This window comes from Anas platyrhynchos, chromosome 1 (genome assembly GCF_047663525.1).
Source record: "Anas platyrhynchos isolate ZD024472 breed Pekin duck chromosome 1, IASCAAS_PekinDuck_T2T, whole genome shotgun sequence".
In the NCBI taxonomy this organism is placed as follows: domain Eukaryota; kingdom Metazoa; phylum Chordata; class Aves; order Anseriformes; family Anatidae; genus Anas; species Anas platyrhynchos.
The window spans coordinates 137,692,448-137,716,814 of record NC_092587.1 but is presented as its reverse complement, the minus strand read 5'-3'; the positions used below and the strand labels follow the sequence as shown (position 1 = coordinate 137,716,814).

Below are 24,367 nucleotides of genomic sequence, written 5' to 3'. Positions count from 1 at the left end.
AGCCAAAAACTAGACTTTATTACTTGAACATTTATGTACCACACAGCCAAGCTGAAGCCTCAGATACGTGTGACTTTGTTATTCCTAAACCAATTATGATCTAGCCTCTAGTTTGGTGAGGAATTTCATCCTATTTCTTCTTCAGAAATAGTTACCCACTCCTGTACCTACACATCCCTTATTTTCTGCCTGCATCCTGTCAGGCACTTATTTCTACCCATTACTGGACAGTGTTGTTACTGCAAAACACTTGAAAGAGCTGAGCAGGAGAAAAGGAGCTGTTGTTGCTTACCTTGACTGAGTAAGAGGGATGGGAGAAAAATAGGTTCTTAAAGGGATGCCTTACTGGTTTCACAGTAGGGTTAGAACCACTGATGAAAGAACATCTCTGGATAAAACCTGTACTTGTGCCTTGCTGTCTGTTCCAACCATCTTAACTCCCACTTGGCTTGATTCTAACAGCTAACTGGCTGTGAGACACCACCGAGCAGTTCTGGCAAGATCCCCCAGTAAGGAAGCAGGAGTTCCTACTTCCAGGTGAACTGGATGCTTTAAAAGTCAAGTCTTAGAGTTGCAAAGTTTTACAAACAATTTTACTGATGCAGTGTTTGCATAATACAGTTAAGTGTAATAAAACATTTTCTGCAAGTAAATCATGATTAATAATCATTAGAGCTTATGTACTGAGATAGATTACATCTGATCAATCTATTCACCATTCTTGTAAGAACCCCTTACCACTTGTAAACATGTATTTTGCTAGACAGGTATCCATCTCCAGCCAAAATACAAGCTGTGTTAGAAGCTCTCATTAGGAAAAAAGTAAACAGATGCCATTGTAATCAATTAAAGTACTGCAATTAAAAATAACAGAACACTATCTGTTACCTCCATGTTAAATAACCACCACCTTAATTAGCCTTCATTCCCATTATTGCTGATCACAGAAAACAGTTTTATGAAGAGGAAAAACACTCAACTGACTAGAAAAATTACTCACAAAGCACCAGAGTTTGTTGTTCTGTGTTCTTTTTTGTTGTTTGTTTTTTTTGTTTTTTTTTTTAATAAAGGCTAATTAAGCAATTATGCTCTAATACAATTAAGATTTGATTTATAAAAAAAATTCTACAGAACCCAGTTTCTTCCCCTCCACAGCCATTATTTTGACAGCATAGGGGCAAGTTATGCCAAATCCAGTCTAACATAGCCACCTCAGTACAGGAATGCAAAGAGATTTCAAAAACGAACCTTTACACTTGCAGGCTTTTAATCAAAGTATACAAAATTTTAGTCTAGAAAAATAAGTATGGATTGTATACAGTTACTGTGCTTGGAGACTGAAGAGGACAGTGCACCACTCAAATGGTACAGGCATATTGAAAAACAGAAGTAAGAGATCCTTTAAAACTGTTGGTGTGTTTTTTTTCTCCTTTCTCATACTTTTAGCCTAAATAGGTGCAAAAAGTACTGTTAGGTGGGAAGTCTAGTTGCTGGCAAGGGACTGATGAATAGGAGGCTGGAAGCAGCGCACATGTTCCACAGGTGTGCTCTCTCCATCCCCAGACTTCAAATACTTGTCCAAAATAGCAATTATTTCATCATTCAGAATCTGGAACTTGCGAATTCTTTCAACCATTTTCTTCAAAGGCTGCAAACATCAAAAAAAAGTAAAATAAAAATCCACAACATACAAACGGGAATTAGCTCTGGAGATTAAAAAAAAAAAAAAGACAGACAAAAAAAAGCACAAAATGCTGACCTCACCACTCACAGCACTGTTATGAATGTTATGAATGAAAGTTTCCGTCCCACTGCTAACCCTGTAAAAAATTCTAGTTTTCTGGGCAGTGCTGCTTTTTGTACAAGAAAAGTAATTTACAACAGCCTGGTCATAATCTTCATGCATGTGTATGAGATGAGCAGTGTTAAGAAAACCCCATATAGCCAGGAAATTAGAGTTCTGACTGATCAGTCTTTGAACTCCAGTATTAGTCACAGCTTTTGTTCCTAAAACCCTCGTTTTCAATGTTTCATTCTCAGAAGTGATTGTTACATCTACACTGCACCTGAATACAACCAGCTCTGATTGTTTTTGTTGCTGTTACAGCAAATAAAGATCAGCTGTTTTCAACCTACCACATTCTTTATAACTTCGTCTTTGCCATCGTGCTTTTGGACTTTCAGCAGGTGGTAGCAGAAATCCAACACATCGAAGCGCCGCTGCTGCCCCAAGAGCACAATGATCATACAGCCAGCCCAGTGCAAGCCGTCTCCAAAGCACTGCCTGAAACAGAAAACACGACGTTAAAATCACGTTAAGTGTTCAGAAACACATCTACAGGAGAAGTTTAGGAATCAGACATATCAAAATACATATCACTCCAGAATATTTTGGACAGTAAGCAAAAAAATACTGTAAAACCTCTAGTAAATCAAGTCCTCTTTTCAGATACCACAGGGGATGTAAATGGATGCTTAAATTTCCTACAATGTACATTTTCTACAATGTACATGAACTCCCCCTTAGGCTCCAGCAGCATTGCATTTCATTTTCAGAGAAAACAAAGGGGGAATTCAACACCACTACGCTCCTTTGGACTGCAGACACGAAAGGAAGCAAATGTCTTACATTGTTGCCTCCATAACTGGTCAGTCAAAAGCACGTGACAGCAGTTTTTCAAGATAAGGATACACCAAAATCAGCAAAACCAAGAATTCAGTCCTGTTAACTTTCAAATGCTCAGCCTTGCTCTTGATTGAGATGAGAAAACACTTGCTAGGGATGTGTGCATGCGTCCAGCTATTGTATTTATGTTCAGCTTCAGCAATGGTATAACTGCTGCTGGAAGCCATGCACTGGGGCCTGTTTGGTGTGGGCTCATTCATCAGAGGCTGCCAAGACAGAGGGTTACTTTCTGTAAAGATACAGGAGTATCTGTGTGCATGCACCAAGAGCCCTGCTTCTTCACTGCACTACCACAGACCCCCGAACAAGCCCCCCTGTTGTAACGCCCGCGTCCCCTCGCGCTGCAGGGAGAACAAAGCAGGGGCTGTGGGGCGCTGGCAGCCCCCGACACGTACTCCACAGTGAACTCGTGCGTTCCCACAGGGATGCAGTAGACGAACTGCATCGCGCTCCACAGGCGGTGGAACTCCACACACTCGTCCACGTGCATCACCCCGTTGCTGGGCAGGGGCCCGCGCCAGATGGGGTCGTCCAGGAAGGAGCGGATCCGCGTCAGGATGACCTCGAACATGGACAGGCCGCAGCAGAGGCGTTCTTTGGTCAGCAAGTCCCCTTCCCTCGCGATTGCTATTTGCTAAGATGGAGAGAAACAAAGCGCAAAATCCTGGTTATACAACGCTTTCTGTTCACAGACCTCTTCAAGGTCAATTAAAAAAGTACCCTGTGAGCTAACAGCACGGCACGGTTTGCCTAAATGCTCCGGTTCCCATGCTGCACTCTACTTTGAAGCACACTGATTGGAAAATATGCAGTAGGTGCTCAAAAAAAAAAAAAAAATCGAACCTATTTCAGTTTCACTTGGTTTGTTCTAGATATTTCTCCCAACTTGAAGTGAAGTCAGACCTCAGTGGAAAAAAAAAAATCAGAAAATTGTAAACGCTTTTTCAAGTAGGCCACGGCCATGCTAAGTAACGCTAACTGCAGTGACGCTAATTCTGCACCAAGAATTTAAGAGGTTTTTGCCTGCATGGAGCCTGAAAGCAAAAAGAAGGTGTTCAGGGGTCTGCTGCCAGTATGGGCGGTATCTTTGCCTGCACTCTAATTCATCTCTTGACCCTGCTGCCATTAGAGACAGGAAATCTTCAAAGACAGCAGAAAGAGCCTCGCAGAAAGCCAGTAATTGGCAGTACCGGTTCGTGCTGTCCCAGCTGGCACCATGGCACTGACAGCTCTCCTCTGCAGTGCCTCCCGCTATGCATTACGATAAAAGCAGTCCCAAGGCTTTGCCTCAGAGCACCCTGCTCTTCATTTCTACTGCTCACATCTCATAAACTGCTACAGTTTGCAGGGAATTAATGTAGCCCTTACACTAACAGGGAAATATTTCTCCATTGCCTTTGCAGCTTCAGCACTAAGGTTCTCCTTGGTCATTAAGTTTCCAGGAAAACGCAAATGAGAACTCATTTTCAGTGACTCTCTAATTTACTGACTATGAGGGGAATAATTTGTTTTAGGAAAATTACACACACAAGAACACTGATTGCATTTGGTGGAATTTGCACTAGGAACGCACAATCTGGCCCTTACACCAAGAGGCTATCACACAGCAACATAAATTAAAGTTGCAATTTTCCTCCAAACTTGTCACCTCCATCACAGTCTCAAATATTTTAAACTTGTCAGCTTTAACAGCTTTACCAAATCCATGGCCTAATACAATTCTTGTTATGTGAATGAGCTGGATGTGCAGGCTGAATTTCTGACACAGCTATCAGCACTGTGTGAAAAGACCAGGCTTTTTAGCGCCCAGAAGCTTCTTGAATTGCCTCCGACACAAATGAGAGATCACCTGTGGTGTTCCCAGTCTTTCAATGAGAGGGACTAAATGTAGTGGAGCGTATTTCGATTCTAGTCTCTTCATTTTAGCATCAAGCCTTTCACCCTCTGAAAGAAAAAAGAAAAGAGCACTGATTCATCTGAATCATTTAATGGATGTCTGACCATCTTTATTGTTACACAATCTTTATTTTTACGCAATCTTTATTCAGTGCAGTAAAAAGCTGGAAAAGTTTTTATTTTAGTAGGTAATGTCGGTTCTAGATAGGTGGTTCAATGTGCTTTTAGAAAAATGCATTTTTAAATGTTGCTTTAAATGTTGCTTGTTATGTTCAAACAAAAGAAACCAAGGATTTATAGTGGAATACACTTAATTAATTACTAGATTCAAGACGGAATATAAAGCTGTATTGTGCTGCTGCTACTAACATATTTGACTCCCACTTGTACTAAGCCAACTAAATTGCCCTTATCATAGTTTAAATGCCTGCCTCTGGAAGGTGGGTTATAGCGAGGGTGGCATTTATGTATAGTAAGGCTTAAAAAAGCAGCTGGCACCCACTCATCACTGGCAAGTAGGAAGTGTTCTCTGGCAAGTGGGAAAAGGCTATTTACAGTGGTCTAACAAATGGTTAGTTTTATGTACGGAAATGCAAATAGCTACAGAGAGGCTGAAAATATTCTCAAAGATTTTCAGCTGATGGGATTTCTCCAAGCAGAACGAATCAGCTGCTCTGGCAGTGAGAAGTGGGGAAGAGAGGAGACAGAGGAGCAGCAGAGGAAGAAGCAGAAGAGGGAGGGGACAAAAGCTCACTTCCTAACAAAGGATAAGAAAAGCAGATACTGAAGGAAGCAATCCTGCATTCACAGCATGCCAATTTAGTAAAAATAAATAAATAAATAAAATAAATAAATAAAAATAAAGAAAAAAGCACACAGTCTACAGGGACCACTTGCATTTAATTCATCTGCTCGTGGGCTTTGTATACCTTGTGTAATCAAGCCTACCCCATTTAACTGATGATAATATCAGCTAAACAAGAGTTTCTGAAAAGCCTCTCGCCACATCCAAATTAAGGTGTTAATACTGCCCCAAATGCCCCACTTATTTCTATCAGAGTACTCCTCAGCTTCCTCTGGTAATTAGTGCTGAGCCTGGCTAAGGAGTAACAGATTTTTCAGGCTTGCATCAGTTAGCTCAGGTCACAAAATTAACAGCAGTGTCAAGGGTGACTGGAAGTGGTTACCAAAAACGTAGGAGCAAGAAAGCAAAGTGGAAAGTGTTGCCCGAGGAAGTTATTTCCATTTAGCCCGTACCTTTGACGTGAACTCTGGGCAGGATGTTTTGGAACGGTGCTGCGTGCAACAGGTCACACACCTCCTCCAGGGACTAGGACAAAAAGGAAACAAGAGGCACTTAGTAACAAAAATCCTCAAACCAGGCCAGATCACAAATCCGGGCTTCCAGAAACTGGAGCAGAAACAAACAGCAGAGGGCAGCCAGCCTCTGCCGTAGCTGCCTGCTGGGCGCCCTCCCCACAGCAGTAAACCCACCGACAATTGGATTTCACCAGGTTACCTCGGATTCACAAATAAACTCCAGCAGCTCTCCTCCCACCCCGAGCTGGCAGTTGTTAAAGGACAGGATATTTATTAAAAAGCCTAATTCGGGATGAGCAGTTTCGGTGTGAAAGTGGCAGACGGCTCCTGTGCAGCCAAACAGGACTGTGAAGGGTGACTCACGGCCCGGTTATTTTTGCCAGCACTATTCCCACAACCCATTATCGTGTCAGGCGCATCTCCCAGCCAGGCAGGCTGAGACACAACAGCACCTCTCAGGAGCTGTTTTATACCCTTAATCCTTAGAGATTAGGAAAGGAAAGGAAGGTAGGGAAGGCAAACAGATTAGCTCCTGGTCCTTGGCTTCTGCACATGCAGAGAAAGTGCAGAGGACCAGAAAATTACACATTACTTTGCTGCTTTTTCCTCCCTTTTTGGAGCAGACCGGGGTCACCGCATTACCCCCCCAACAGAACCTCCCGGGCAGCAGTTCACCTTCACCTTCTCCCTTCTCCTCCCCGGCTTTTCACCACGGAACCCAGTTTCTCCTCCCTGTGGGTTATCCCATTTCTGAGTATGAAAGAAAGCCTCAGCAGCAGCACGTGCTTACACGTACACACAGGTGGGGAGTCTCTCCACACCTCGAAGACACAAGGTAAAGAAAGGGAAAATCTTGCCAATTTCACCCTTGTTTTTTTTGTGACATTACCACAAATGTCAGGGCCCGCTCTGAGACACGGCGGGGCTGTAAAGCAGCACAGCAGGCACCTACCAGGCTCTGCTCAATGAGCAGGCAGAACAGGACAGCGTTCCCCACTTCCCGCAAATTCTGAAAGCAGACAGTCTTCAGCTCTGCGTATTCAACGATGTCCTTCAGCTGATGGTGGAAAAACTCCAAGATACCTGAAATCAAAAGAGAAGCAAAAAAAAAAAAAAAAAAAAAGAGAGAGAAAAAAAAACATCTCAGAAGATAGAAAGAAATTGTGTCATCATCACCCAGGTGCTCCTATTGTGAAAGCAGACAAAAGGCTCTGGTCGTGTGGGTAAGAGTCATACCTATCAGGACTATTTTTTCTCTCCACCACAAAAGCTCACTGATTTTCTCACCTATTTGCCTATTCAAGGCTCTCTGAATGTGCCCAAGTGTGCTGTATCACAGCACAACAAAGCAGGGGTGCAGGTTTGGAGTTTTTTCCTCCATCTATCATCTCGAGATGTTTTTGTTTACAGATGTGCTGCCTAGAGGGAGCTGAAAGGAGCAGTATTTAAATAATCACCCATCAGAGGTTGTTAAGTTGTAAGGCAGCGGTGTGCCGACCCGCTCGGCTGGCTAAATCATGCATGAGGGAGCACCTTGCTTCTCCCTGCTGGAAAAGCAGCTAGCGTAGGAGGTACGAACACCATTTCCAGAAGCAGGAAGACAGAACAGGGCTCTCGTCTGCTATTAGGCCTGTTCCAGCCTCTTGTTCTCGGTTCTATTTCTGTCCCCCAACCTGCGGCACCACCCGACGCGCTCCGTTCCCAGCTGTTGTTTTCCAGGATTACAGAAGCAGCACAGAGCAGAGAGAGATACTGAAGAGAAGGGGAAGGCGGCTGGTGGCAGGCTAGGGCTCCAACAGCACCGCAGATGTCCAGCAGCAAGCTGCAACCTCACCAATTAAACACAAAAATCACAGAGTCAAGCTCTGCTGGCAAGGATGTGTCAGCTCCTGCTGACAAGCACGGTCAGAACCTTGTTTCTGTCAGCGTTGCCAAAAGCTGTTAACAAAAACAATTACAATTTTCAAAGCCATGTCATTTATCTGAACATCTTTTCTGCCAAAGCTCTCCCAGACAAAGGTGAGGCTTAATGCACTGGTGGACTTCCACCTGTTACCCCCACCGCAAAGAAAGGTTGCACGGTCCCTTGGTTTGGTTTACAGACAAACCCAGGGAGCCCCGGGTTCAGGTAGTTATTGAGGTTAAAGCAATGTGCAAGGCAGGTGAGAAAGAGTACCTTCAGGCTCTTTGTAACTTATTTTCATCAGCATTTTTCCATCTGTTTGCATAAGCCTGACCTTTTAAAAATGAAACCAAAAGCCTCAACACCAGTAGCAGAAGAAAATATGCAAAGCTTTCAAGTTGTATGCTACATAGAGCAGCTTCCATTACAACTATCAACTAATAATTCCTGCAGTTAGATCTATACACAATCACGCAAAGAAATTGGGAGGCAAGGAAAGAGACCCGATAGCCCCCAGCACCTCACCATGCACTCCTTGGATGCGGCTGACGAACCCCTCCTGCACAGGAGATGCCCTTCTGTATTTACCCAACAAGGCAACAGCTCGGGGGGAGCACACAAACATGAAATACATGCTGGAGAGTAGCTCTGCCAAGGAAATCCCTCAGATTCAAGCAGAGGAACTTGAGAATTTACAGCAGAGGAAGGAACAGTACGAGTAACCCACACACTTCTCTAGAAAGCCTCACGTCATTAAATTTAGTAACGAAACATCAGCAGAGTGCATGGTAAGGGGATCCAGAGCTGGCTTTGTCACAGCTCCAAGAGCTGTTTGTCAACAGAAAGTCTGCAGTAAATAGTGCTCCCACGTGCATTTAGTGGAGGGAGATTTCAGACCCAGCTCCAGTAGGTGAGCAACTAAACAGAAAAACAACTGAAAAGCTGATGGAGGTTGCTCAGTCGTAATGAATGTTGAGTTCGATTTATTCAAAGGAAAACACACTGAGATATACCTAAAGGCAATCAAGTCAGACCAGCACACACCAACTCCCCCTCAGGCTAAAAACAAAAGACTGATACAGCAGAAAAATGCTCACGAAACCTTTTTGACACTAGAAAAAAAAAAAATCAAGGCACAGTGAAGGAATTAAAGGCAGCCCTACAAGTCTCTAGCGTGTCTCAGTTACATGACTTAGTGTTTCTGTGGCTTTCTCTGGCAACGAAAGGGCTTCTAAGGATCAACAGCTAGAAGTCAAATACTTTCCTCATACCAAGACTGGATGCTGTTCTGGGAGGGAAAGTCCATCATGAATTTAAGTCTGGGTCATCGAGGAAACCAGAGCAGAACATCTACCAACACGTCTGCTCGTAATACCCACAACACGTACACAGAAATGGATGGTGAACTGCCAAAAGGGCTGGGAGACTCCCCAAAACACAGCGAGTAACTGACTGCAGACTTCTCCACATAGTCCCCAAGTAGGATACTGGCTACACGAACAGACATGGGGGTGTTTTTCCCCTTTAGCCTGTCTGACGAGCAGGGAGCAGTTTGGTGAGAAATGGAAGCTGAGGAGAGAGGGAAGGATGATTCTGCTGCTGCAGTAGAAACAACCAGTGGTCACGAAGGGGATGGAAAAGGGTAGGATCTTCAGATGCCTTCAATCCCCTGCCCAGCCCGTGGATTTCCTGGAAACAGAACAAGTGTCTTTGGAAAGTTTCATTCAACTGCACGCAACCTTTCCTCCTCCTCCTCAGTCTGTTTTGTTGGTGCAATTTGTGCGTTACTGAACTAGTTACCTACACACTGCATTTGCATTTTTCAACCAGTTTGCTCCTTCTTTCCAATAAATCAATTTTAATTAAACCCATCTATTCCTGCAGATGGAATGACGTTAGGTGTAATGGTAATTGGTGATATAATCCCAATTCCTCATTTACACAGATCCCAACAGAAGCAAGGCTGCTGATGTAAAAGGGATCCAGTAAAGTACAGAAGATTAGTCCAGGATTAGGCTCCATCGCTGAGTCCAAAACCTCATCTCGACAGCACTCAAACAGCAGATGTGAAGTTTCAGCTGTGCAGCCCGTACACTAATTAATTTAGAAGTCAGACCAAATCAATGCATACACTGCAGAGCTGGCTGCATTTCTTCACTTTGGCCATCTTTTCTGTGAAACAAGCTCAGTTCACACCTAGAGACTCAAACCAAACACGTTCCAGAGCTTGCACCAATGCTGGTACCTGAGAGACTGGGTGAGAATTGGCTGTTAATTGCAGACCTCAAGTGTGAGCTAACAACAAAACTTGATCTTGAAAATAATTGCTGGTCTAGCCGCGTTATGGTTCGTTTTCTGCAGAGCGCTGACTTGAAGTGAGATCTGCTCATCTGCAGCAGCAGAACTGTTCCCAAGAAACTGGGTGCTACAATGACCTTTACTTTATGTTCGCTTTCCTACACGTCTTCAAATGCTGTCTCTGATTATTCCTTTGGCACACAAGAGACATCATTAACTTTGCATTAACTTTCAACAGAAGTGTTCATCGTATTTGAGCAGATACACGGATAGCTGGGAGTTATGATCAAACAGCCTGTGCACCATTTATTTTGCTAGAAATAACTATCCCGTTGGTCTTCATGTCCACTGCGTTGCTCACTGCTCCGTCAAGACCACCACCTAGGTCTTCATTTTATGAAAACACCACTTAAACTTCTGCATTTTTTTTGACAGTGAACTGGGACTACCTCCACTTCCGTCAAGCGTAGACATTTGAAGGGCACCTCCTTCACCACTGCCTTTTAAATGATTTCAGTGGCATTGCTCAGCTTTCTTTTTGCAACTGAATGGCAAGTTGCAAATCCAAAAGCAGACGGAAGTGAACATTGCATGGGAAGTTTGAGAAAGTTTGGCTTTGCTGAGTAAGCTGATACTAGAGCTCAAAAGTAGCCTGCCCTTTGTTTTTCTGCAAGTCCCTCAACACTCCTCGTGGCTTTTCCTGCTTTTTATCTCCCCTCGTACCCAAATTCTTTTGAAAATCTATCTCCAATGGACAGATTCCAGAAAAAACTATGAATAAATTTCCTTCCTGTTCTTCCACAAAAGGATTCAAGCCACGGTGTTCCACCAAGAAATTAGCTTTTATTTTATGTATTATTTTTTTTAAATAAGAAACGTGGAAATGCTGTACTTAGGAAAAAAGCCTGCACTTAGGCTACCTTCTTGGCTAGTTCATACCTTGCTGAGCTCATGGATTTTCTTTCAAAACTTTCCCCTGTAGGGGTGATGTGGCAGTGACACAAATCTAAGCCTCATCTCACAGCAGAGCTGACAAACTCCTTTCCTCACCATGTCTAAAGACATTTCAGAGTGGCAGGAGATGAAATGCTTGTTTATGAAAAGCAGGAAGGCTATATTCAAATATGAGGAAGATACCAAAAAATGTTATTTCCAAGATCAAAGCTCAAGTTTAAACTTTTTAAAGTCAATATTCCCCTAATCTTAGAGACTCTAAAAGGTCCCTTTAAACATTCCTTATGCTTAATGTATTTTTAGACAAATATTTTTATGACTACAGGAGAAGCAAGCTCCCCTCTGCTTTAAGATTGTTTCTATGGAAACAAACCCATTGGCGAGCAGCAGTCCTGAACAACTAAAGCCACTGTCTGTAGCGAGAATAAATCCCTGTTCAGAAACCCATGGGTCTGGAGGGCTGAGTACGCAGAGCTCGCAGGATGCAGTCAGTGGAGTCCAAACAAAGCTCTCGCAATCAAGGCTGGAAGTGCATGAGACAGCCAGAGCACTGCTGAGCACACTTACATTGCTTTGCATGGGGAGAGTGGACTCAGGGAATTAATTCTGAATTGATAAATGCATGTTACATTGAGACAGAGGAGAATCTACATATTTAATCTAGATGAGAATCACAGATTTGGCCTTTTTGCGTAGGTCGTGGCGATTACAAAGAAGTGATCAGATGTTTTGGCAGCAAAGAAAAGCAGCAGCATCCAAACATGCTCCAGAACACGCAGGCTTACTGCTCCAACCACTAAGCACTACTTCTGCAGGAGGCTTTGGGAGGCAGAGGAAGGAAGAGACAACAGTTGGCGTGTACTCGCTTGTATTTTCAGTGCAAACCCAGTAAACAAGGCGTGGCAGAGACAGCTGCAGAGAATTTAACAGAGGAAGGAGATGAATGGGATTCAAATCAAGCATGGGTTGAGCCTCCCCCTTGTGCACCCTGGCAGTTCCTCTCAGCGTGCCAGACCAAGGCTAAAATCTACAGCACGTTCCCATCACAGACAATGATTTCTCTGATCAGACAGATCTGCTCCGAGGGCAGACAGCTCCCTGATGGAAAGGCTCCAGAGACAGCAACACAATCCTTCGGTGATGCTGCAGTCAGATGAAAACGCCCTGAGCTTCCCCACACGTTTTCTGTTTAGTATCTTCTAAAGAGTACGGAGAGAAGCCGTGACAGCACCACAAAGGCTGGTCTGCCACTTCTTGGAAGAGACTGTCTGGGAAGTCATTAAGTGTTCTTTGCCTGAAATATTTCAGAACAGGAAAAGTACACGTGCCAAGACAAAACCTGCCTGTGTGCCAGCCACAGGGGTGCTGAAGGAGCACACAATCAGGTGTTTTTTCCAGACCCATTCCAATTCTAGTTGCTAACTATCTTATATTGTAACATGAAGAATTACTCTGACCTCTCCCTACGGCAGGCATCTAAACATATGGGATATTTTTCTAAATACAAGGTCAAAATTGCTCAGTATTTGTACAAAACAAGAAAGTTATGAAGGATTTTAAAGTGTTTAGGTCCTGTAGCAAGTGTAGATCGACTGTGTGAAGGCTACCATCACACAAGTCAAGTTTTTCCTTTCTTATGAGACAGGTTGCCTTTTATTCTTAGAAGAAAGTTTCTGCTTAGGTCCCAGGGCATCTCCCACCAAATACTCTCACAGGTGAGGATCTCCAGCAAGAGAACACAAACTTCCTAACCTCGCCTCAGACCCTGGTGATGCATAACCTGTATTTGAGAATACATGCTGCTTTTGTGGTCAGGCCTTAATGAGTGGCTAAAAAACTCAGATAGGTTATTTTTATACTTCTAACTACCATGATTCATCCATTTCTACACTCCAGGGAGAAAAACAGGAAGGAAACAGTAAGTCCTCGATTTCGTTTAACATTGATAATGAGTGTTGAGCAAGCTGTGGGAAGCAGAAGAAACAACCCCACTCCACTTGGAGTGGCATTTAATAAACTTAAGCAACTCTGGAAAAATAGATGTACTCAGGAGGTGGGTGGCACATGGAAAGATTAATTTGTGTTAATTAGGCATTGTGTAGGAGGAATATTTTGAAGGGGGTTTCAGAATTTCAGTTTCAGAATTTCAGCGAACAATGTGATAAATACTAATTAGCCAATTATTTCCCCCATAGTGGCAAGCAACTTTCCAAGGCATTTCTTCTGCAACTGTCATGCCTCCTGTTAAGTGGCTAAGCTGTTCCCCACACATCCAGACATAACTCTTCTGGCAGGACCAGTTTGCGTCTCAGGAGCATCATTCCGTTATCTTTCATAAAGGTAAAGGCAAGAGGGAATGAAAGCTTTTCCAGAGAGTCAGTGTTAGCTAAAGAGGCTAACTTGCAAAGGAAAAGCTCGCCATGCTTACGAGGAAGCCTAGAATTAAAACTATTCTGAACATCCCAGCTCAAGTTCAATTGTGTCACAAGGCTGCTTCTCTATCAACAGATTGCCTTCCTTTTATTTGCCCTAAGGACCTAGGTTTTAAAACACCGTACAGTCCTTTATTAGGCACTTTCTGATTGCCCAGCTTTTAATGGCTCTTGCTAGGAAAAAAAGACTAAGTGCTAATTAATGGGACAAAGAAGAGGGAGGGACAGAGAGGTAGGCATGATCCAGAAGACAGTAATTAGTATAATCTCATTAAGGCTACTATGGTAACATCAAACACGAACTAACCTGGAGAACCATACTCGTGTCTTGGCAACCTGCAGATCTTAGGCATCACTTCCATTAGGGTCTTGACATACTGAAGAATCGTCCCTTGTAACTAAGAGAAAAGAAGAGCTCGTTAATATGTCAGCGTTACTAACTGAGAAACAACAATCGTGTTCAAAAAGCATGTGGATTGAACAGGGCCTAAAAATGATGCATTTAACTCTGTCAGTCATCTTCAGAAAAGCAGCTTCTCCAGATGAATACAGTTGCACTGTAACGCAGTTCCTTCATAAGGCATTAGACACTGGTTTGCCATGGGAGAAGTGGCAGAGCAGCTAAAGCCAGGAAGGGAAAAAAAAAGAAGTACAGGAAAGCATCTTTTCTTACAGACCGTCTCTATTGTCTGACCAACCTTTTGATTTTTGGTGAGAAAAAATAAAGTTCATCTGAATGTTTTCAGTTCTTAGTACCAGGTATGCCTGTAACAGCTTAGCTTGGCATTCCAGACATATACACATACATACATCTCCCTGTATCTCAACATTTGCCACAAGCATCAGCAGGATACCTCCCCCCAGTCCTTTCAGCCTCCTTCATAAATGCCTAATCACTCCACGCTACCTTCAGTGAACTGAGATGATTTGCAAATAATAATTATAATCTGCCCCCCAAAAACAAACCAATACCCAGAGCAAGAAAATTATGACAGTTTTTATAGAATCATAGAGTGGTTTTGGTTGGAAGGGACCTTAAAGACCATCTAATTCCAACCCCAGGTTGCTCAAAGCCCATCTTTCCCTGAAGATGGTACCATGGCATCCCTTCAAGCAGGCCCCATCCATTCTAGAATTTCAAAAGCGTACGTAGAACATGGTGGGGATCGTGATAGACAAGCTACCAAACATGTCAAGTATGTGAGGGGAGATTATGAATATTACAGTTTTCCACCTCTTACAGCTGGATTATTTTGGCAGTGTGCTCCTCATAGGCAGCTAGGGCAGGGAACAAAGGACCATTTCTGTGCCTTAAACTTAAATGCATTATGGCTGTATGCAGATATTAACAATGCTGTGAACAAACAGCCCCTCAGTCTCCTTCTAGTTACAGATAAGGCCATTTCCAATACGAGATACAACGGCTGTGTGGAGAACTTCTTCAACATCTGGTCTGAGCACTCTTCTAAATAGGCTTGATGCTATCCTCCGCTAGATCAAGCGTGGAGATTAAACCTCCCTTGTTATTAAACGTCATCTGTCCATGCTGTTATTAATGACAGCCCTGAGGTTAGGGAAGGCAGAAAGCACATGCCAGCTCCAAATACTCTGAGAAAGCAAATCAGTTCATTTGAAACATTTTCCAGAGTTTACCCATGTCCTACCAGCGTGAGTCTCCCCAAACCCGAATCCAAGGTTTTCAAAACACTGCTCAGATTACCAAGGCACATCTATTACTTTCACAAGGCACTGGGTACTCTCAAATAGAGTTTATATTGAACTTCAGTAGATGTAACACTTTAGTTTTACTTGAGATCTTACTTTCCTTAGGAATCTTACTTTCATTTTGCTTTTCTTAAGGTATTTCCTATCAGAAGCCATGTGGAATAATAACAGTGACAGACAATTGGCATACCAAGCTCTTGACGACTTTCAGCAACTCCTCCATCACCACAGCAATCCCCTGATACCCAAGAAGCCTGCAGATGACTTTAAAGTGAGGGGGGCCCACAAAATTCCTGTAGTTGCTGTAGATACTGGAATATGCCAGATTCAGTGCCTAAAATGAGAAAAGTAGATTTGATTAATGAAAATTTCAGCTGACTGCATCTTAGTAATAATCGCACTTAAACACAATTTTTAAGCATATTAAAAAATAAAACAACTTCGTGTTTCACTCTCTATCCAGGAAGTTAAACCGAAGCTTCTCTTCTGTAAGACAGGTTTTTCTTGCTCAGCAAGGGAGTTCCTCTAAACAATATTTGTTAACCAGGTATCCTTCACTTGCCATTTATAGAGCCACGAAATTTTCCTCTTTCATATTTTTCTGCTTCCACAGGTGGAAAAGGCTGAGTAGTACATGAAGTCAAAGCACAGCTTCTATTCCTACACAGCCCATTTTATGTACAAAACATCTTGAAAGAAGTGACTTCAATTTTCAGTTCACAGTGAGTGTTTTAAACCTCTGAGGACTCAATTACAAAAAAAAAAAATAAAAGAAACAGCCTTTTGCAGTGAGTGGACTCTGCAGCTAATTAGATCTCTCTTTTTCAAACATCTTAGCTGTACACAGCATGAAAGAAAATCCAAGCCTGGGGCGTAACCTCATGGAAATTCTCCTGGAATTGTATAAAAAGGGTCAGGTGCTTGGCCATATTAACGTGTATTTCTTCAAAGTGAGCAGAAGTATACAGACTGGTGCCATGCAGGGATTTAGAAACTGTTTGCTGGAGCATCCATCCTACAAGGAGAGACAGAGCTGGATTGTTCAGTCAGAACAATCCATTTTAAACATCAGAAAAAAACTTTATTACTGTTACAGTGGTCAAAAGGGTGAGGCTGTGGAGTCTCTGTGTCCTTGGAGATGTTGAAAATCTGATTGGGAATGGCCCTGAGCAAGCTCCTGGAGGTGCCCCTGCTCCAGATGATGCCCGAGGTGCCTTCTGTCAGCCTGTGGAGTCTGGTTTAAGGACAGCGTCCTTGTGTTGGTTTTGTGGAGGAAAGCTGGTTTTGAATTCTCAGCCATCTTTTCCATGAATGTAACCCAAAATAGATGCTGGGCTAATTATTAGCCTCCATATGCAACGCTCACACTCCTGCTGGATCCGAGCTGACAAAAAGGCTCAATTCCAAACAGCCACTGCTGGCCAGAAGCCTGAAGCCACAGTCCCTCACATACCACATACCTATTTGCATAGCTCTCCACTTACAGAAAGGAAATCTGGGGCACTGAATGGAATGAACACCGATAAAACATTACAAAAACACTTGCAGATAAATGTCCCAACAGGTGAAGCATTTTATACACAGTTATCCGCCAAAAGGCAGGACTTCATCCTTCTCTTTGATGTTTTCGGTCAGGTAGGTCTGCAGGTTAAACGTATCCAAACTATTTCAGCTACATCTAAAAATACATCTTTCTTTAATGTAACCTTCATGGAGCAGCACCTAACATGGTCCACCTGTGAACACCAGGTTAGCAGAGCTTTGTGAACTGTGATGAGGGATTTGGAAAACACCAGCACACACCTCCGGGATGCTCAAAACCAAAGTATTTAGGGAAAATGCCAGTAACAAGGCTGCGGGTGGAAGGAGAGGAGGGAAGAGGGAGGGAGCTCAATGTTTTTTCAGCTATGCTTGCTCCCTCCCCTACTTAAATGTAACAAAAAAAAAGAGATGCTAGTTGCTGATGTCATCCAAGTGCTAGCATTAATCACTCACAGCATCACTGGTACAGGCACAGGAGCATATAACAGGGATGTGCTGGCACTACCCTGTCCAAGAAGGAAGCAATACAGGAGGAAAAAGACATTATTATCCTCCTCTCTGCTCTTTGAAAACCAAGGCAAACTGCATCTTTAGACAAGATGTGCATGAATTTCAGCAGAAGAGATGAAGAAGCCATGCCACAACCAGCACCAGGGAAAAAATCTGAAAGTATCAAGCAGTGAGGATTCAGTCCAGGGGGAAGAAAAAGCAGAGATCATGAAGCAACTAACTCCTGTGGGAAACGATACAGAAGATTTAGTGGTTATGTTATTTTTGCATCCGCACCTGAAAATCCTGTTCTGAAAGCTCTGTCGGGAAGTGATGGTAAGTACTGACTTTTTAAAACACCAAATGTGGTTTCCAAACATTAACTTGCCAGTAATTCTGTATCTAACAGCTGATGTTCTATAAAAAAAAATCAGAACCTATTCCTACTGTTACTAATTAAACTACTATTACTAATAAACCCCCAAAAACTCTACTTACAAAATGCTGTGATGAAGAAGCTGTTGTTTCTAGACAGTGTTAAGGAAGAGTTCTATTAAATATATATATATAATTTTAAGTAATTGGAAGCTACCAACTAAAAAAAGGAAACAAAAGAGCAAGTAGGAATGCTGACGTTACTAATGTGCCTGATTTTAATATTTGCAGGAGTTGGTTAGATGTCAAAATGTCTGTCTAGTAAGTTTATGTGATAGCAAACTCAGTGTCTTTATCCTGTTGCTTTATCAAAAAGAGCGCACTCTGAAATAGAGCATGATTAGAAAGGCAGCATCTACCCAGATCAGTCCTAAGGTTTTGTATTGTCATGAAAATAAACATACTGGGAAGCAGGGAGAAGAGCTAAGTACAATCCAAAAGCCTTGAGCAACAATTTTCCTACTTAAAGGGAATTATTAATGCAACGCAACTATCAAGGTCCCAATAAAATAATATATATTTTGCCAGCCTCCCATCTAGTGTGAAATGCAATTAAAGTATTACAGAATAATCTCAGAACATATTACAAGCAAATTTTATGAGCTTTCTTCATCAGGAAATTGTTATTTAGCCAGGAGACTTAACATCTTAACACTGATCATCACAAAACATAATTCATTTTTATACCGAAGTCATAAACAATGAAACACAGTCCTACTGCTGGCATTTACGTACCCAAAAAAGCAAGGAACTTTCACAGCAGAAAAAAACTTTCACATGACTGCCGCTGGAAACCGAGAATTAAACCAAAAGACAATCAGACTGAATTGTTCAGGGAGGCTCTTCTCAAAAAGTTACCTCCATAGCAAAGCAAAAACCAAACCTCCCAAACAAACAAAAACACCCACTGGCTGTTATTAGTATTTGTTTTGTTATAAAGGAACAATTTTAATTTAAGTCTACCAAGGCAGAAGCCAACTTTTTGTCCCAAAAGGAAGCTATTCCTTAAAAGGAGCACTTAGGAAACTGCACAGAAACTGCGATGTTTCTACGCACTGTTTTGTTTTGCAGTTCCACCTAAATGCAAATTCCTCTAGAGAACAATACCCAGTGCTTTATTCTGGGGGCTGTAGTACTTATGCACACAGCACGTATACTGAAAATGACAGAGGCAAACTTTGAACGAGGCACTGAGGGCCAACATCCTCTGGTTCCCCACCGTAAGAGCAGAGCAACCTGAAAATGCCTTGGTAAGGAAGCGGCTCCCCAAATCCCAATCCTGCAAAATACACCACCTCTCGAGGAGATGGGATACAACTGAGATGAGATATAACTGATCACCTGCGCAGGCAGCAGCTCTGGCTGAATTTCTCTACGTGTGTTTTTAGCCTTGGCAAAGAAATAGACAGTTTTGAGCTAAGAGAGCTGTTTCCTAATAAACTCAATTATTTTTTTTTAATTACAGAGCACTACGATCCACGCGGTATCCCCAGCAGCACCACCTCTCAGTTATCTCCCTGGGAAACACTAAGCTCCCCTTCCCGAAGACCCCTGCTGGGAAAGGACCCCCCTGAGCAGCTCAGCAATGGGCATTACCGTCCAAAACATCACCGGGAACACGGCAGTGGTGATCTGGCCCCAGCTGGCCAGCTGCGCCGACAGCTTTTACAGCGTCATGTACCACCCCAACTGGAGGAGCACTCCGGCCAGCTACTCGAGGAAGAGCTTCCAGAAGGAGGAGAGGGTGCCCGCCAGCCGCTCGTCCTTCGTGGTGGAGAACCTGACCCCGCTGACCACCTACATCCTCTGTGTCACCTGCCAGTCCGCCAACCCCTCCAGCGACCAGTGCCGGGTCTTCAACACGCTGCAACGCGACCCGGCGTCCGCCAGCACTGCCAAAAAGGAGCTGGCGCTGGGCATCTGGCTGGCCAGCAGCCTCCTGCTCCTCGTCATCGCCGCTGTCCTCCTCTACGGCTGCCTGCACCTGCTGTGCCGCAGGAGGCGCGAGCGCCCGCGGGGCCGAGCCGGGTCCGCCGAATGGGACCCGGGGAAGACGTGGACCAAAAGCGCAGCGGGAGCCTCCCAGGAGCTCGGCGTGCAGGGCAGAGGGAGGCGGGACAGCGAGGAGGAGCAGCAGGCGGGCGGCATCCAGCTGGCCACCATCATAGCCAACCCGTCAGCCTGCCAGCAGCCCTGCCGGCCCGCGGCCGAGAGCCAGGAGCGAGTGCCAAGGGCCGGGCTGTACTCTGCCATCAATTAGAAGCCTTTCGGCAGGGAGGAGATCTCCTGCCACTTGGGACATCCCCATCCTTCAACCCCATCGCGTGCTTTGTCACCACTCGTGACATGGCTGCTCGTCTGTGCCTGCTGCCCTCACGGCCCCATCCGACACCCTCGCGCTGCCTCAAGTACTCAGGGGCAAAGGTTTGGGCTGCCCATGACTCTCTGCTGCACTTTGCTGCTTCAAAATGCGGTGAAATACCCTGGGATGTCTTACTTGGAGCTCTTCAGCACCCACCAGAAGCTCCTTTACGCACCGCAGTGACTCCCTGTAGAGGCAGCAGGGCTCAGAGAAGCAGCTGCCGGTCCTTCATCCTCCCTCCCCTTCAGTTTAAATAATAAAACTTATCCATCAGCTGCAAGTTTCTGTCCAACCATACCGTAAGTTTTGTAGGACCAAGGGGGCAAGGAAGTAAAAACACGCCAACAGGCATTTTATTTTGGTACCAATCCAATCTGCTAGTCATCTAACTGCGCCTGTGGACGTCGCGGCAAGAAAAAGCCCTTCAGACAGAAATCTGTTCACCCTGGCAAAATGATGCATCTTGTCTGGCTTGTGTGTGTAAGTCACTCTGTCTGAAATCCCTGAAGTGAATTTATGTTCCGTAAAAACGTAATAAATCTTGCTAACGCTGCATGATGTGGTATTTCTGAAAACCAAGAGGCACGGTGACTGCAGGCCTTGTGAAGCGCTATCAGCAGGAACCCATACATGTACAGCCAGCTCTCGCTGACCCGGCTCCTGCACCAGGAGCAGGCTGGGCAGCTGCCCCCACTGCCACTGCATCTGGCAGCCCAGCTGGTGTACGAGCTTGGCAGGAGAGCATGGGCTGAACATTTCACAGCAGGCAATGGGGCTTTGCAGTTACTGTGTTCGGGCAACACTTACCACAACTTGAGAGAGACCTCAGCCCTCATCCTGCTAGAAATGCAGGAACTGACCTCAGTCTGATGTCTTTTTTCCTCCTAGGATAGGTAAAATATGCAGAAAATGTGTGCCAAATGAAGGGTAAGCGTTAATTTTAGGAAAAAACTTCCAAAGGGATCTTTGTTAAGGCAGCAGTAACACCTTCTCCACCCCCTGCACAGCATTTCCTCCAGCTGCCAAGCATTTCTCTTTGTCTTACAAACCAATCTCGAATAAACTGCGAAGATGACAGCGCTGTGCTGCTGTGATTCATAAAACAGGTGATTGATGAAACGCCCTGAAAAACTCTCTTCAGAACACGAAGGCAATATGACAGGTTGCCTTCCCAAAAGGGGCAGCTGGGGAGGAAGGGGCAGAAAAAATGCTTTCAAATGGTCTTGTAATTAAATTAATAACACTCCTCTGACCAGGAGTTTGTAAAAGAGCGAAAATATTGTTTTAATGTTAAAGGTACCGAGCCAGGAGACATAAATTCTCATCTCTACCAACATCTTGGGCCATTGGAAAAGACTTTATTTTTCTGCATCTCTGTTTCTTGCTGTGGATTTTGAGGCAATCCTATCCGTATATTTACGTAGTATTTGTGTATTATTTATACATGTGTGTATCCCATACTGAGAACACAAGGGGCAGCTCAGTCTTAAAGCAGCTTTGAGGCGATTTAACTCCTGAATGTATTGTTTAAGCAGAAAACGTGTTCATGTGTGTGTGTTTGTGTGCACATCATCTTGAGAAGGTAAGGAGCTAAACATGGAAGTGTTCCCAGGAAAGGGATTTCCTTCATCTAAATATAAACCCATTCCACTCCAGGAGTTTACTATGCACTGCTTGGATAAATACATCGTTTCACAAGCAAGGGGTTGTCTTGCTCCCACCAGAAAAGAGGAATGCACACACAGTGTCATTTAAGGACTTCTGCATTGGTTTTCAAGAACATCACACACACACACAGAGCTACGGGATTCTTCAACTCTTGCTCAGAAAATTTTACTACAGATCTGCTCGGGTTCCTTTTGGCAATCCTGTGTTTTGGTAGTTCACGGTCCAGTTTTAACACTCAAATAATAAAGGGCAAACATTTGAAGTGACTGCTAAGCTGATACCAAGATGCAACATGGTGCCAAATGCTGCTTATTTGTGCACCAGCAGCAGATAAACGTAACGCAGAAGACATACAAATGTGACAATGTTTGGGAGGTGTTCTTTCAAATCCCTAGAAGAGGCTCTTTGTTATATATCCACTATTATTTTATGCCTCCAGCCCGCGTTTCCAAATTTCAGTCTGCTGACATTAATTTAATTTCGCTAATCCTACACACATTTCAACAGAGTGAAGGGATTTCAGCGACCACACTCAGTGAGTTTTCAAGGTATGCCAGCTCCCTTAGACAGCTGACGAGCTTCTGCAGGCAAGCTCCTTCCTACCTGACAGCCCTGCTCCCATGCCAGCCAGGAGAAGTAAATCGTGTCTGTGGGCTTTTGTTTTGCTAATCAGATGGAAATCACGCTCAGAAAATTAGAGGCAATAGAGAATGCGGACTCAACTGTCTACGACAAACAGGAACACACATTAACGCAGATCACATGCTTTGAACCATGTAGAAATATCTGACATGTGAACCCCTTGAGACCAACACTAAAAAAAGATCTTTAATTATTCCTAAGCAAGCATTTCACTTGTGCAAAAATTCTGCACAGCGAGTGTTTAAGCTTCAATCTAGTAGATGCATGTATGAGCGTGTGCCTGCACGGGAAACCACGAAGCCATTGTCTCGACCTAAATAAACACCACAGATTGCTCAAAACCAACCAGCAAAGGTTCAATACAAAAAGAAACCATTCCTTGGCGATCTGGCCAATACAAAGTACTTACCTGGATATTTTGAATAGTTCAAGAAATCCAAAAAAGAATCACAGAATCACAGAATTTCTAGGTTGGAAGAGACCTCAAGATCACCGAGTCCAACCTCTGACCTAACACTAACAGTCCCCTCTAAACCATATCCCTAAGCTCTACATCTAAACGTCTTTTAAAGACCTCCAGGGATGGTGACTCCACCACTTCCCTGGGCAGCCCGTTCCAATGCCTAACAAAAGAAGACAATAAAACCAAAAATACACGGCTACTTAACATTCCCCTATTATCCAGACATCAAGGCAATTGAACAGCGTAACAGTTAAAGGACTGAAATAACACAGAGACTAGATGCACTCTGTGACAAGCTGTCTATATAGTGCAGAGAATAATGTCTCATAATGATATCACACTCCAGAATTTGCAGCACCCATCATGTAAGAAATACAATCAGTTGCTTGCTACATAAAGCAGAAACGTCTTCTTCAAATTCCATTCAGATATCCTCAATTCTAAAACAGATTCAAGAAACACTTAGAGCCACAGGGTCAGAAATATTTGCTACCAAAGGCATATTTAGTTACTGAATTTGCTCCAGAAATGCATTTTAGAACCCCTTTGATTGCTCCTGCTCATAGCAATATGGAAAAATAATCAGATTTCTAAAAATGTTTAGCTCTCAGAGTAAAGGTTGCTAAACTCATTTTAATAATGTAACCTGACTGATGAGAAAAAAAAAAAAAAGGTTCTCCAGTAAATCCTCTCTCCCTCAGCCCACTGTATCATCACTTAGATAAATTAAGTCAGCAATCTGTACTAAATTCAGTGGGCTTTTTGCTCTTTACACAGCATCTGGTGAATTCCCAAAATAGTAAAGAACACAGTAACTCTAATGTAAGAGAATCCTGTTTGCCTATATTTTACTGTTCCCAGTTGGAGAACAGTTATATAAAAAACCATTCACAGGACCAGACGATCGGGTGTTATCATTCCATACTACAGAAATGTGAATCCTTTTCCGACTCTTCTGCACTTTAAAGCATTAAAGTTTTACAAGAGCAGCAGATTCATTAGGACTAAAATTTGTAGCTTCACAAAGCACACGACTGCAAATCACATACGCTTCTACTGGGAACTTGCATAAACCTTCTAGGCACTCCTAATTGGCAAAGCAAAGACAAAGCTGATACAGGATCAGGAGATAGATGACCTGAAGGCCAAGTTCATCAAAAAAAGACTGACATCCTCAGGTTGAAGACTCCAAAGAAATGCTACATTTTCTTTAAAATAATTTAAGCACTTAACATCAGATAGTTTAGGACAGTCAGTCTAAATTGTACAATTTAAGTCAGGTAGTAACTAAAGCAGCTTTTCCTAACTGCTCCCTTTTCTCCTGCTCTCACAATCTCCAGCACTGTAGCAAGGGAGCAGCTGCACCCAAGATGGGCTCTCATTCTCACTCCCCCAGCTGACTGCTCTTTTTTTCCAAGTCTGCTCTGACACTACGAGCAACTGCAATGCAAGGTGGTTGGGGAAGGAATTATTTTTAGCTGTGTCAAATAAGACTAACCATCAGACCGATCGCTTACACTCTGGTTAAAACATATGGTGATCTTCACAGTGA

General features: G+C 43.5%; 2 protein-coding genes across 5 annotated transcripts in view; one reads left to right on the top strand and one right to left on the bottom strand.

Moving 5' to 3' along the window:
* Nucleotides 1-575: 575 nt before the first annotated feature.
* The window catches only part of CYFIP1 (cytoplasmic FMR1 interacting protein 1), a 63,509-nt gene continuing 39,717 nt past the window's right edge, over nt 576-24,367 (bottom strand). For all 4 annotated transcript variants that reach the window (XM_027446899.3, XM_027446895.3, XM_005024843.6 and 1 more), the window contains exons 24-31: nt 15,405-15,548; nt 13,797-13,887; nt 6,855-6,985; nt 5,840-5,912; nt 4,536-4,630; nt 3,082-3,320; nt 2,137-2,284; nt 576-1,648 (exon numbers count right to left, since the gene is read on the bottom strand). In XM_027446899.3, coding sequence (XP_027302700.1) covers nt 1,484-1,648; nt 2,137-2,284; nt 3,082-3,320; nt 4,536-4,630; nt 5,840-5,912; nt 6,855-6,985; nt 13,797-13,887; nt 15,405-15,548 — 1,086 coding nt within the window. In that variant the 3' untranslated portion in view covers nt 576-1,483. The remainder of the gene's footprint in view (nt 1,649-2,136; nt 2,285-3,081; nt 3,321-4,535; nt 4,631-5,839; nt 5,913-6,854; nt 6,986-13,796; nt 13,888-15,404; nt 15,549-24,367) is intronic.
* On the top strand, nt 15,828-20,595 carry LOC113840282 (fibronectin type III domain-containing protein 9). Its single transcript, XM_038173177.2, has 2 exons — nt 15,828-17,581; nt 19,146-20,595. Exon 2 carries the CDS (start codon nt 19,266-19,268, stop codon nt 19,938-19,940), a length of 675 nt encoding a protein of 224 aa, XP_038029105.2. The 5' UTR covers nt 15,828-17,581; nt 19,146-19,265; the 3' UTR covers nt 19,941-20,595.

Excerpts from the sequence above, each read along its gene's own strand:
- LOC113840282 (XM_038173177.2), top strand. The coding sequence starts at position 19,266 with ATGGGCATTACCGTCCAAAACATCACCGGGAACACGGCAGTGGTGATC.